This window comes from Gambusia affinis, linkage group LG04 (assembly GCF_019740435.1).
Source record: "Gambusia affinis linkage group LG04, SWU_Gaff_1.0, whole genome shotgun sequence".
NCBI classification, from domain to species: Eukaryota; Metazoa; Chordata; class Actinopteri; order Cyprinodontiformes; family Poeciliidae; genus Gambusia; species Gambusia affinis.
This window is the reverse complement of record NC_057871.1, coordinates 279,655-292,671: the sequence shown is the minus strand read 5'-3', so window position 1 is coordinate 292,671 and position 13,017 is coordinate 279,655. Positions and strand designations below refer to the sequence as shown.

General features: G+C 51.9%; 2 protein-coding genes and 1 long non-coding RNA gene across 11 annotated transcripts in view; 2 read left to right on the top strand and 1 right to left on the bottom strand.

Annotated features, from left to right (window-relative positions):
* Positions 1-13,017, bottom strand: part of dzank1 (double zinc ribbon and ankyrin repeat domains 1) — a 28,394-nt gene that overhangs the window by 260 nt on the left and 15,117 nt on the right. For 2 of the 8 annotated variants that reach the window (XM_044113014.1, XM_044113016.1), the window contains exons 2-15: positions 5,526-5,671; positions 3,104-3,251; positions 2,966-3,032; positions 2,644-2,877; positions 2,501-2,571; positions 2,148-2,262; positions 1,966-2,070; positions 1,670-1,792; positions 1,439-1,600; positions 1,186-1,369; positions 938-1,041; positions 762-845; positions 585-690; positions 283-329 (exon numbers count right to left, since the gene is read on the bottom strand). In XM_044113014.1, the coding sequence (XP_043968949.1) occupies positions 283-329; positions 585-690; positions 762-845; positions 938-1,041; positions 1,186-1,369; positions 1,439-1,600; positions 1,670-1,792; positions 1,966-2,070; positions 2,148-2,262; positions 2,501-2,571; positions 2,644-2,877; positions 2,966-3,032; positions 3,104-3,251; positions 5,526-5,634 (1,659 nt within the window). In that variant the 5' untranslated portion in view covers positions 5,635-5,671. Of the gene's footprint in view, positions 1-282; positions 330-584; positions 691-761; positions 846-937; positions 1,042-1,185; positions 1,370-1,438; positions 1,601-1,669; positions 1,793-1,965; positions 2,071-2,147; positions 2,263-2,500; positions 2,572-2,643; positions 2,878-2,965; positions 3,033-3,103; positions 3,252-5,525; positions 5,672-5,764; positions 5,915-13,017 lie in introns of those variants that run through there. The other 6 variants (XM_044113015.1, XM_044113017.1, XM_044113012.1 and 3 more) reach the window with 5 other exon arrangements.
* On the top strand, positions 2,170-2,783 carry LOC122828977. Its single transcript, XR_006370309.1, has 3 exons — positions 2,170-2,303; positions 2,430-2,562; positions 2,649-2,783. It is a non-coding gene; the product is annotated as an uncharacterized LOC122828977 (long non-coding RNA).
* Positions 6,372-10,964, top strand: polr3f (polymerase (RNA) III (DNA directed) polypeptide F). Of its 2 annotated transcripts, none has more exons than XM_044113052.1 (9): positions 6,372-6,507; positions 6,686-6,803; positions 7,025-7,092; positions 7,170-7,237; positions 7,306-7,418; positions 9,123-9,266; positions 9,864-9,971; positions 10,052-10,243; positions 10,319-10,964. In XM_044113052.1, exons 1-9 carry the CDS (start codon positions 6,446-6,448, stop codon positions 10,394-10,396), a joined length of 951 nt encoding a protein of 316 aa, XP_043968987.1. In that variant the 5' UTR covers positions 6,372-6,445; the 3' UTR covers positions 10,397-10,964. The 2 variants fall into 2 exon arrangements, with proteins under 2 accessions (XP_043968987.1, XP_043968988.1); XM_044113053.1 differs by having other exon boundaries at positions 6,455-6,593; positions 10,319-10,958.

Sequence of the window (13,017 nt, the reverse complement as noted above, 5' to 3'; positions counted from 1 at the left end):
CTGAGGAAGAGGAGAACGCCTTGAGTCACATGACAAACCAAAGGGGGCGTGGTCCGGATGTGGGCGTGGCCGGGTTTTCATGAATCAGGTGTTACCACCTTCACTGTAACACCTGTGGCTCCGCCCACACCACCTGTTTGAGGTCATCAGACAGGTGACCCGGAGGACGGTTCTGTTCAGGCAAACAGAACCGTCTGATCCATTGCTCACCTGCAGCCAGACAGCCAATCAGAGCTCAGCTAGCTGGAGGCCTGGCCCGGTTCAGTTCTGTTCTGTACTTACCAACAGGTCCGGTTCCAGGTCAGAGTCCCGCTTCCTCCCAGGACTTCCTGGAAGACAAAGCAGAGTTCTGAGCCAGAGGTTCTGATCCGTTTCTGAACTGAGTCAAAGGAGAACCTCCAGGTGCTCCGCAGGTCTGAACCGAGTCAGAACCGGCTCTGTCAAGAGGAACCAATTTCATCCTAAAAGTAAAGTAGGAAGTGATTCTGGGTTTCTCCGTCCGGCCACCAGGGGTCACTGTTCATCAGTCCGACCCGTTTCTCTTCTGCCCGGATCAGAACCACCAGAACATCCTCTGTTCTTACCAGCTCTATCTGTAGCGCGCTGTGTGACACTGCTCAGCTTTTGGACCCGACCCGGTACTGTAGAACTTCCAGCTGGGCTGTCAGGGTCGTCGTCAGGTCCGACCTGCTGGACACAGAGGTTCTGCCGGGTCAAATGTCTGACTCAGAATCGGTTCAGTGACCCGGTCCAATCCTCACCTGCCGGTTCTGATTGGCTGCCAGCGAGAAGCTCAACGTCAGAACCATTTCATCCTGGTTCTGCTGGACCAGCGCCGACACCATCTGGACCGGGCCAGAACAACAAACCAGATCAGAACCATTCTGGCCCACATTCAGCTGAACCACAGGTTCTGTTCCTCAGTTGAGCAGCTTACCCGGCCCAGTCGAGGTTCTGCCAGCAGGGTTCTGAAGGAGGCCCGGTTCTGGGTGTAGCTCCTCAGGTGAGCACAGACGTGGTCCACTTGGTTCCTCCAGTAACCTGCAGAACCAGAACCATCAAAACCATCGGTACCAAAAGAACAAAACAGAAACAACAAACCCAAACAGAACCAATCAGAACCGAACAGAACCATTGGGAAGATCCCTGGACCGGGCCGAGCCTCTGATGCTGTTGCCATGGTACCTCTGCCGGGGCTGACGGCGCTGAGCGGCGGCCGGTGGTTGATCCTCTCCGCCTCCCGCCGGCGCCACAGCGCCCTCTGCTGGTCCCGCTGCTGCAGCTCAGTGGCTGATGGGTAATAGAGTCCGACGGTTTGCGTGGACCGATCCACAGGGGGAGGAGCTACGCCCTGTCTAGGGGCGGGGCTCTGTGGGGGCGGAGCCTGTTAACAACAGGAAGGAAGTAAGCAGACCACAGGGAACCGGCGTCTTTCTACCTGGCTGTGGGCGGCGTCCTCTTCAGGCGGTGTGATGTCACTGCAGGGTGTGGGCGGGGCCAGTGCCAGGAGGAACACGCCGCACGCCACACAGTGGGGGGCATCCGGCGGTGCGCTTGCTCCACACCGCCAACACGTCACCCAGCAGGGGGCGTGGCCAACCTGGATACGCACACCAGTAAATATCCCACAATTCTTCACTGCCCAGCACAGCAGGAGGTCAAAGGTCACCTTGGTGCCACAACGGTCACAGAATCTGGCATCATGGCGGTTCAGACGGCGACATCTGGAGCAGGACCACATGCTGCTGTCCCCCGGCCCACCAGAGGGGGCGCCACCTCCACCCAGATTGACCTGCAGCAACACAAACAGGTAAACCCCGACCAGAATCGACTTGACCCGGTTCTGGTCTGGACGTATCGGCCAAAGGTCAGAACCAAAACTCGATGTGAGTATTTCCTGGTTGACGTCCCGGTTCCATCAGTACCTGACCCATGGTTGCTAACGGCGATGGACCTTGAGCTCACCTGCAGAGAGAATCCGGCCCGGGACCCTTCTGTGGACGCCTCACAGGTCCAACAGGTCCGAGAGTTGATGGGAACCAGGCAGCGACAGGAAGGACACGGCAGGAGCTGAGACAGCAGGACAGACGGTCAGTCCGTCCGTCTGGACCAGCCGGCAGCAGCTGGACGGTGGACGAGGGCAGTACCTGTCCTCTCCCAGCAGGGGGCGGCCAGAGCGCCGGTACCGGAGGAATCACAGCGCCACACTGAGAACAGAACCGAGCAAACGGGTCTGAAGGGCAGCAGAGGCAGCGAGGACACCTGGAAACACAAAGGACCAGGATACGCCCCCCAGTGGACGGGTGAGGAACCACAATACCAATAATAAGAATGAATAAAACAATAATAAACCAACAACAAAGATATTCTGACACTATAAAAACAAACTACTTGGAAATCAGTTTGTATTTCATTGATGCTTGATTTAGTGGGCGTGTCTCCGCCAGTGAGCGTGTCCTAATGGTAGTGTCATCAGAGTGGGGGTGTCCTGAGAGCGTACCGCGGCGGAGCGGCGTCACTCGGCGGTTGGGTTTGCGGTTCGCTGCTCAGCGGCGTTGGATGGTGAGAATCCTGGCAGACAGGAAGTTGATCACAGTAAAAGGTCTGGAACTTCCTGCCGGATCTCTCTGTTATCCTGTTTACCGCAGAGCAGGAGCGTCGGGAAGAGCAGGTCCAGGCAGCATCAGGATCTGGAATCCCGGCACCTCTGGAGCATCTGGAGGGCAGGGGAACCGGTGGAGGACTGGACCCGATCCGCTCCGGTTCTGAAGCCGGACTGCAGGTGACTTTCCTCCACTGAGAGCATCCAGGTGTTCCTGCAGGTGTTGGATCAGAACCGGACCGCTCATCAGAATCATAGCCGCCTTCAGACTGGACCTGAAGCAACAGAACCACAGAGGTGGAGCTCTTCAGATCAGACAGGCGAGCGAGTTCAGAGGTCAGCTACAGGCTGCTGATTGGCTACCTGCTGATTTGGTTCCACCTGACCCACGGAGAAGACCTTGGTGACCACAGAGCTGCGCCTCCCGTCCCTGTGCCGCAGTCACACTCAGCAGAGGGAAACAGGAAGTGATGCAGCTCAGGTGTTTCTGCTGAACGTTACCTGGCGACGGCCACGGCTCTGACAGACACCCGACCCACAGGAAGCAGGACGGGACCTGTGTACTTCCTGCTGCCAACCTCTGACCCCTGGTGCTCGGCAACCGGCTTTGAACCATCCAGAGTGAAGAAGATCAGCACACCTGGAGAGTCTGAAGAAACACACACCTGGAGGGCCAGGAACACCTGGAGGGCCAGGTTTAGATGTACCTGACTGAATGTGGTCTGATGTGGTTGGATGCTGGTTGGATGTGGTTGGATGCTGGTTGGATGTGGGTGGATGTGGTCGGATGCTGGTTGGATGCTGGTTGGATGTGGTCGGATGCTGGTTGGATGTGGTGGGATGCTAGTTGGATGTGGTCGGATGCTGGTTGGATGCTGGTTGGATGTGGTCGGATGCTGGTTGGATGTGGTCGGATGCTGGTTGGATGTGGTCGGATGCTGGTTGGATGTGGTCGGATGCTGGTTGGATGTGGGTAGATGTGGTTGGATGCTGGTTGGATGTGGTCGGATGCTGGTTGGATGTGGTTGGATGCTAGTTGGATGTTGTCGGATGCTGGTTGGATGTGGTTGGATGCTGGTTGGATGTGGTTGGATGCTGGTTGGATGTGGTTGGATGTGGTCGGATGCTGGTAGGATTTGGTTGGATGCTGGTTGGATGTGGGTGGATGTGGTCGGATGCTGGTTGGATGTGGTCGGATGCTGGTTGGATGTGGTCGGATGCTGGTTGGATGTGGTCGGATGCTGGTTGGATGTGGGTAGATGTGGTTGGATGCTGGTTGGATGTGGTCGGATGCTGGTTGGATGTGGTTGGATGCTAGTTGGATGTTGTCGGATGCTGGTTGGATGTGGTCGGATGCTGGTTGGATGTGGGTGGATGTGGTCGGATGCTGGTTGGATGCTGGTTGGATGTGGTCGGATGCAGGTTGGATGTGGTTGGATGCTAGTTGGATGTGGTCGGATGCTGGTTGGATGTGGTCGGATGCTAGTTGGATGTGGTCGGATGCTGGTGGGATGTGGGTGGATGTGGTCGGATGCTGGTTGGATGCTGGTTGGATGTGGTCGGATGCTGGTTGGATGTGGTTGGATGCCTGTTGGATGTGGGTGGATGTGGTCTGATGCTAGTTGGATGTGGGTGGATGTGGTCGGATGCTAGTTGGATGTGGTCGGATGCTGGTGGGATGTGGGTGGATGTGGTCGGATGCTGGTTGGATGCTGGTTGGATGTGGTCGGATGCTGGTTGGATGTGGTTGGATGCCTGTTGGATGTGGGTGGATGTGGTCTGATGCTAGTTGGATGTGGTCGGATGCTGGTGGGATGTGGGTGGATGTGGTCGGATGCTGGTTGGATGCTGGTTGGATGTGGTCAGATGCTGGTTGGATGTGGTTGGATGCCTGTTGGATGTGGGTGGATGTGGTCTGATGCTAGTTGGATGTGGTCGGATGCTGGTTGGATGTGGTCTGATGCTGGTTGGATGCTGGTTGGATGTGGTCGGATGCTGGTTGGATGTGGTTGGATGCTGGTTGGATTTGGGTGGATGTGGTCTGATGCTGTTTGGAATGTTGGTTGGATGTGGTCGGATGCTAGTTGGATGTGGTTGGATGCTGGTTGGATGTGGTCTGATGCTGTTTGGATGCTGGTTGGATGTGGTCGGATGCTGGTTGGATGTGGTTGGATGCTAGTTGGATGTGGTCGGATGCTGGTTGGATGTGGTTGGATGCTGGTTGGATGTGGGTGGATGTGGTCTGATGCTAGTTGGATGTGGTCGGATGCTGTTTGGATGTTGGTTGGATGTGGTCAGATGCTAGTTGGATGTGGTTGGATGCTGGTTGGATGTGGTCTGATGCTGTTTGGATGCTGGTTGGATGTGGTCGGATGCTGGTTGGATGCTGGTTGGATGTGGGTGGATGTGGTCGGATGCTAGTTGGATGTGGTCGGATGCTGGTTGGATGTGGGTGGATGTGGTCTGATGCTAGTTGGATGTGGTCGGATGCTGGTTGGATGTGGTCTGATGCTGTTTGGATGTGGTCTGATGCTGTTTGGATGCTGGTTGGATGTGGGTGGATGTGGTCGGATGCTAGTTGGATGTGGTCGGATGCTGGTTGGATGTGGGTGGATGTGGTCGGATGCTAGTTGGATGTGGTCGGATGCTGGTTGGATGTGGTTGGATGCTGGTTGGATGTGGGTGGATGTGGTCGGATGCTGGTTGGATGCTGGTTGGATGTGGTCGGATGCTAGTTGGATGTGGTCGGATGCTGGTTGGATGTGGTTGGATGCTGGTTGGATGTGGTCAGATGCTAGTTGGATGTGGTCGGATGCTGGTTGGATGTGGTCTGATGCTGGTTGGATGTGGTCGGATGCTGGTTGGATGTGGTCTGATGCTGGTTGGATGTGGTTGGATGCTGGTTGGATGTGGTTGGATGTACCTGACTGGATGCAGACGGGCGTCCTGGTGTCGATGCGGGTCTTGGGTTTTCGGGTCACGCCCTCGCTGATCGGGATGATGAGAGGAGCTGAAATGGCGCCTGCTGCCATGGCAACCGCTGTCCGATCGATAACAGTCACTGAGCTGCTGAGTGGCAGAACGATTGATTATTGATGTAAACAACATGTTACCTCAGAGGTTCACAAACTTTGATGAACGTATTTCAGATCCGGTTCTGACCCGGTTCAGATCCAGCAGCAGAATGTTCCAAAGGTTTCCTGACAAACTGGTCCCCAGTTTAGTTCCAGTTCTGATCTGGTTCTGACCCTTGTTTGGTTCTGGTTCCAGTTTTCTGTGAATTTCGTCAAAATGAATTTCTGATCGGGACATCAGCTGTATTTTCACTGAAGCGGAGCTGTTGCGTTTGGCGTCACCATGACAACGGGATCACAGTAGGCTCTGCCCACAACGCTAAGCAACAATGCTTTGATTCTAAAACTAGAACCAGAACCAGAACCACATTCCCTGGTTCGGTCCGGCACAGTTTTTATATATTTAATATGATTCAGTCTCGTCCGGATTTTTATCGGATTTTCTGGGTTTCACTGCCGACTTTTTCTAAAACAGCCGAAGTATTTTCTAAATTAAAACTCCCGGTAAAATGTTTTAACCTAAACATATTATATATTTAATTTCATAAAACTGAACTAGAGTTCATTAAAAGAACAGACCAGCAGAATATCTGCAGGACCCCGACTCCTTTGTAATCAGGCACGGTACAGGACAGCTCACACCGAGAGACGCAGCCTTAAGGACCCCGACCATCCGGCTCGTCTCAACACTTAAACCCGGTCCAGTCAAACCCGGTCCAGTCAAACCCGGCCCGGCTGCGGAGAGACGGAACCACTGAATTGGGTCAGGATGGCAGAGGTGAAGGTGAAGAAGGAGACGAACCTTTCGGAACCGGCGGAGATAGAGAACAGGTGAAAACCCGCTCAGAAGAACCGAACTCCAGCTGACAGAACTTTCAGGTTTAAACAGAATGATTCTGAAAGGAGCAGAACCAGAGGTTCGGAGAGGAAGAACCAGGAGAAACGTTTTCATTATTTTTAATGTTTCCAGAAGCAGGCTCTGACCCGGTTCGGTTCGGGTGTTTTTCAGGATCAAGGAGCTGTGTCAGCAGTTTCCCCATGGAATCACGGACCAGGTGATCCAGAACGACCTGCCTCACCTGGAGCCCCAGCAGCGCGCCATGGCGCTCAACAAGCTGCTCTCCCTGGTCAGTCACTTCCGGTTCCGGTTCGGTTCGCTATTCGCCGTAGAAGTGGACTGCATGACTGAGACCGTTTCTGTGGAACATCAGCAAATCTGGGCTGATCACCGTCTTTAGGAAGCAGCTTCCTGTTTGTCTGACATGAAACTTTTAAGACAAAAGAAGAAGAAACTGAAAGGGTGTGAAAACTTTTCCAGTTCCTGACCTTTGACCCGACTGTGTTTCAGGGTCAGCTGGACCTGCTGAGGAACAGTTCGGGTCTGCTGTACCGTCTGAAGGACACGCAGAGTGCCAGGTAAGATCCAGGCCGGCCCAGTTCTGCCGACCCGGTTTGGCCGGGTGGTTCCGCCCTGACGCTCCTCTGTGTTCTAGTAAGATGAAAGGTTCTGACAACCAGGAGAAGCTGGTCTACCAGATCATCGAGGACGCAGGAAACAAAGGTAACGTCCTGCACATGGCCCGCCGTGATCGGGTCAGAACCTCACGGCTGGTTCTGGTGTCGCCGCAGGAATCTGGAGCAGAGACATCCGCTTCAAGAGCAACCTTCCTCTGACGGAGATCAACAAGATCCTGAAGAACCTGGAGAGCAAGAAGCTCATCAAGGCCGTCAAGTCTGTGGCGGTGAGTCCAGAACCAGCCGGCCCAGTTCAGGCCCGGCTGGTACAACCCAGACTTATTTGCATTTTTTTGGAGCAATATTTTGTTGTTTTAAAGACTTTTGTCAAATCGTTATTTATTTTTGATATTTCGGTTTTGGCAGGATCGGTCCTCCATACACAGCTGATGTCTCTAAATACAAACACACATAAAATATAAATGATCAATCAATCAATAATTGTTATTGTTATTATAGAAGCATGATGTAATTTTATGTGTATAAAATTACATGGACTTTAATGAAATTGGTGGTAAACGGTAACCATGGCGACTAGCAACCGGGTTTGAACCGTCCGTCTGAAGCACAGAGGCAGTGGAGAAGACCTGAGGACTCGTAGGACTTGGAGCGCCGTCAGTAAGGGCGGCTTTAGTTTCCCTGGTGATCCGTTTATTGATCAGTTCTGGAAGTGAGCATTGTTCAACTCTTAGATCTTATTACTAGTATTTATTACTCTGCTGAATACTAAGATACCAAACCAACAGAGGAGAGAAAAGGTCAACATATGATCTATAAACTAGGATCATCTCTGACTTATCAACCTGAAACTGTATGAGCTTTCTTAGACAAAGCAATCTTTGCTGGCCCTTTTTCTGCAGGTTCAATATAAATACTATACTAATACTAATAGTCCCAAGACATTTGTAGTTTTCTATTGTCTACAAAACAAGCAAAGAAGTGGGTTAGCCTACCTTACCTTACCCTACCCAACTTCTGCGCCGGTGAGAAGTAACCCTAACCCTATTCCATCCTAACCCCGCCTGCTGTTGGTGTCCTGGTGCTCCTCCGTCCTCCTGGTCGGCCCGTTTTCCGACCCGTTCTCTCCGTGCCGAGCTGCAGGGCCTCAGCTCCACACTTGAGGCAGCGTTTCTTTCTCTGAGCAGACTTCCCCGCTCTGCCTGTTTGTTTGGGAAGACCTGGATACGTTTGTCACTGTGATGTTGTCGGTGCAGCTGAAGTTGTCCCGGATGTTTCTCTAGTTCTGTGCTGTGGTGCAACTTGGAGACTAAACCTCACTTCATACCTGGAGGTGAAGGTAAAACATCAATAAGTTCTTTACTGACCCTCCACAGAAACAAAACTGAAGAAGAGAGAGGGAGGAGACGATGTTGGTAGTTTGGAGCAGAGGTTCGTTGAGTTTCTTTGTTCTTGAAAGAAAAATAGGATTTTATTTCCATTCTGCAGTCGTCAAGCTGAACATTTAGCTTTTTCTCTGCAGTGAGAACGTTTTTGAAATCAGGTAACATTTCACCAAATGAAGTGATGATTAGACGGCAGAACTCGGATCGTTCCCCGAGTCTGATCTCACTCGGGAGAAAAATCCCGCTGAAGCTGATCAGCTGCTGGACGCTCCAGAACCTCTGGTCCATTAAAGGTCCAGATGAGAGATGATACTCTGACAGAAGTTGTTCTGTTGATCGATGGTGAGCTCCGCCATGTTCTCTGTGTGTAACGTTGAAATTGTCTGCGCACCAAGTGGTCAGCTGTGCATCATCACAGTCTGGATAGAAACCAGCAGCCTGGACTCTGAGGGTGAGGAGAGTCCACAGATTCCTGCAGCTAAGATTTGACTGGTTTCGTTTTTAGACCACCGTTAACTACGGATTGTCTGCTTAACAATATATAGTTAAGCAGTTCTGATCCGGTTCTGCTGCGGTTCTGTCCTCCAGGCGTCCAAGAAGAAGGTGTACATGCTGTACAACCTGCAGCCGGATCGAACGGTGACGGGCGGCGCCTGGTACAGCGACCAGGACTTCGAGTCCGAGTTCGTGGAGGTTCTGAACCAGCAGTGCTTCAAGTTCCTGCAGAGCAAGGTACCTGCAGAGTCTGTCCGACCAGAACCAGAGCTGTCTGGACACAAACACACACACACAGCCTGGTACTTCTATACAAACTGAGGACTTGGTATTGATCTCCATTCATTTCAGTGACTGTTTCATCCTAACCCAGACCTGTTCCCTGACCAGAACAAGAACTAGTTCATTCTGAACTCCATCCAACCAGAACCCACATCTAACCAACCTGTAATCTAACCAGCCTGTAATCTAACCAGCAGAGCTCAGCAGAAACTGCAAAGTAAGCCAGGTCGGTGGAAAGGTCCTCACTTTCCACAATGACCTCCCTCTGTTGGGAAATGTTGTGAAAGTGGCCCTCTATATGTAATATATACAAGTACACACACACACACACACACTGGTTCAGGTTTAGATGATTTGGGCCAGCAGGGGGCAGCACAGCTCTCCTTCCTCAAGACCCTGCAGGTCTGGGGCCTCAGTAATGAAAGTAGATCAGATGGAACCAACATGATCAGAGATAAACTCCGTCTTGGTCCTCAATTTTCCTTTACAACGGCTCCATGTGACCCCTGGTTGGTCGTGTGACCTCTGGTGGATTCTCTGCTCTGCTCCAAGGCGGAAGCGGCGAGGGACGGGAAGCAGAGCCCGATGGTCCAGAGGAACAGCTCGTTCGCCACGTCGCATGAGGTGTGGAAGTACATCTGTGAGCTGGGAATCAGCAAGGTGACTCCGCCCACCTGCAGTCCAGACCCTTGGCAGCCAGTCTACCTGTGGGCTGACAGGTGTGTGTGTGTTGGGCACAGGTGGACCTGTCCATGGACGATATCGAGACCATCCTGAACACACTGATCTACGACGGGAAGGTGGAGATGACGGTGATCGCTGCCAAGGAGGGAACGGTGGGCAGCGTGGACGGTCAGATGAAGCTGTACCGCGGCGTCAATGCCATCCTGCAGCCCACCGGCCTCGTCAAGACGCCCTGCGGACTCTGCCCGGTAACCATGGCTCCTTGACGCACCTGCAGCCCCTCCCCAGCCTCACCTGACCTCACCTGTCTGTCTTCTCTGTAGGTGTTCCACGACTGCCACGAAGGAGGAGAGATCTCCCCGTCCAGCTGCGTCTACATGAGCGAGTGGCTGGACTTCTGATGGGCGGGGTCGGAGGAGCCATATGGGCGGAGTCTGTGTACGCGTGGGCAGGGCTGTGGACATGTGAAGACTGCTGGGTGGAGGGATGAACGATGCAAACTGAAAACCCAAATGCTAAGAAACAAACGCAACAGAAAAAATGGAAACAAAAACAACAGAAGTCCTCCCGCCACTAGGGGGAGACTGCAGTCGGTTACATCACACAGACTCTGCAGCTGGGACGAGGAAAACCCAGAGTGGGAGCGTCTTCAGCCTGACCCACGGATCGATGTTTGTCCCATCAGGCCCGGTTCTGCTCCATCAGGCCCTAATGGACCCGGTGCTGACGGTCAGCGCGGATCATCTTACACCACTTCTTGTCTCCGTATCGACCCGACAGGAAACGGCTCTTCGGCCGCAGCTCCGACTCCAGGGACGAAAACAAACACAGAGAACTTCTCCGGTTCTGGATCCGGGCCTGTTGGTTCTGTTGGGTCCGTGGGGAATCCCCACAGAACCTCAGGAACGGACCGGAACCAAAACTCTAGTTTATGTGCTGCTGGTTTATTTTGTGAATAAATTCAATGGACCTTACCAGAGGGGCCGCTTTTCATTGGCTGATGCCCATTCTACGTGGTCACGTGGGTGGCCGTCTCACAAACACGAGCTTCCCGTTAGCTAAGTACAGCATAATAGCAGTACTGATACAACGTCTACACCTTGAAGCCTGTCTGCTACACAGTCTAACGTTAGCTAAACAGATCAATATGCAACTGTTTACTGTGACTAGAAACCGCAACACTTTGGACCGGGTCCTGCAAAAAACAGGACATTTCCTCACTTTCTAAAAATATCCCGAGACGCCCGGGACAGGGCGTGGAATACGGACATTATCCCGGGAAATACGGACGTTTGGTCACCCTAGCAGAAAAGGCTTTGGACTAAATTGTTACTCGTGTTAGCCACTCGAGCACCAAGTACAGCTGGTCAATCAACCATCGCTGCGTTCAGGGAACCAACGATTAATAATCCATAAATAAATATCAAGCCTGGAAACTTGATGTCGTAACGGACTGAATGTTTTGTTTTTAACGTAATCTTTGCTCGTCTTGCGGGGCGCAGGCGGTTGATACGGTAACAAGTTTGCTTAAACTATAAAGAGAGACAGACTAAAAAGGTACGAATGGTTTTGAGTTGATCACCTGTTCGGGTTATTTTACCTTTGTTTACATTTGCTGTGGCTCATTACAGCCGCTGTAGTTTCTAAACGTTGGACTAATTACCCTGTTCGTTTGTGAGTATACCTCATTCATAACAAACATAAAATAGAACAAATAGATTTCATAAAATTTTAACAAACAAATGGCTTCTTTACCTTAACAGAGCTCTATGGTTCCTCTTATCAGTCTGTAGCTTCTCATATTGAGGTCATCAAACCAAATTTCAGATCTACCGTAACTGACTGACCGACTGACACCTGCTGGCCTCAGGTTTGCAACCAGCTTGTGACTGAAAAACCAGTAACCTCCTCCCAGATGATGAGATGAACTTGTTATTTCCTCTGTCTATTGTAGTAGATGATATATTGTGAAAATCCGGTAGAAATGATGCACTAATGGAGTCATGTTTACATAGAAACAATGCGCTACGAGGCTTTGCTTGTGAGACTTGCGGTCACGTGGGTCGGTTGTGGGCGGAGCTTGGTAAGGTCCATGAAGCCTGTAGAGTTCTGGTCGGGTTCTGGCAGCTGCTGGGCTTCATTCGGTTTAGATGACTTGGGTCGGTCAGCCTGGTTTAATCGGACCTGATGGTTCTGGTGGAAAAACATTAAAAACACATTAAAACAGCCGGAGTTGTTCTTTGTGAACAGTTGAATCTCTTCATGGCTGCTGATTCTGGATTTCTCTCCATCATGCTAAAGGTTAGCTTCCATTAGCGTAGCTCAGACCCTGAAGCTCTGGGGTCCCCCAGGGCCCCATCATCGGGCCCCTTCTCCTCTTCATCTCCATCCTGGTTCATTTTACCCTTGTGTTGTAATGCAGCTGCTTCCTCCTCCTCCTCTTCCTCTCTGCGGTTGCCATTAGAAACCTCAATCTCTCCAGTTTTACATCCTGGAAACTGATTATTTTATTGATTTTACTCATTGTGTCCTCAAAAGTCAACAAAGGCGCCCATAAATAAAATGTATTATAATTATTCTGCCAGAGACGAGCGACACACACACACACACACACACACACACACACATTCTCCAGTCCAACTCCAGACTGGAAGCTAAAGTTCCAGTCAGAACTGGGCTGGGATTCAAACCCACAACCAGCTGCTGAACTCTACTGGGTCTCAGCCCGGTTCTGTTGAATCTTCCTGGTTCTGAACTGGTTTCCTCTTGGGTTGAGTTCTGATCCGGTTCTACCGGCTTCAGGTGGAGGAACCATGGCTCGGTCAGCAGCAGGGCGGTCAGACCAGAACCAGAAGTTCTACTTCCCACAGGGCCGGTTCAGGAAGAAGGTGAGGGAATACGAGACATGACCTCTGACCTCTCACAGTAACACTGTGACCCCTGCTTCCGGTTTTCCATGGAATTTCTGGGATTTAAAATGATTCTTTGTGGGAACAAGGCGGTCCGGTCCTGTTGTGGTCCG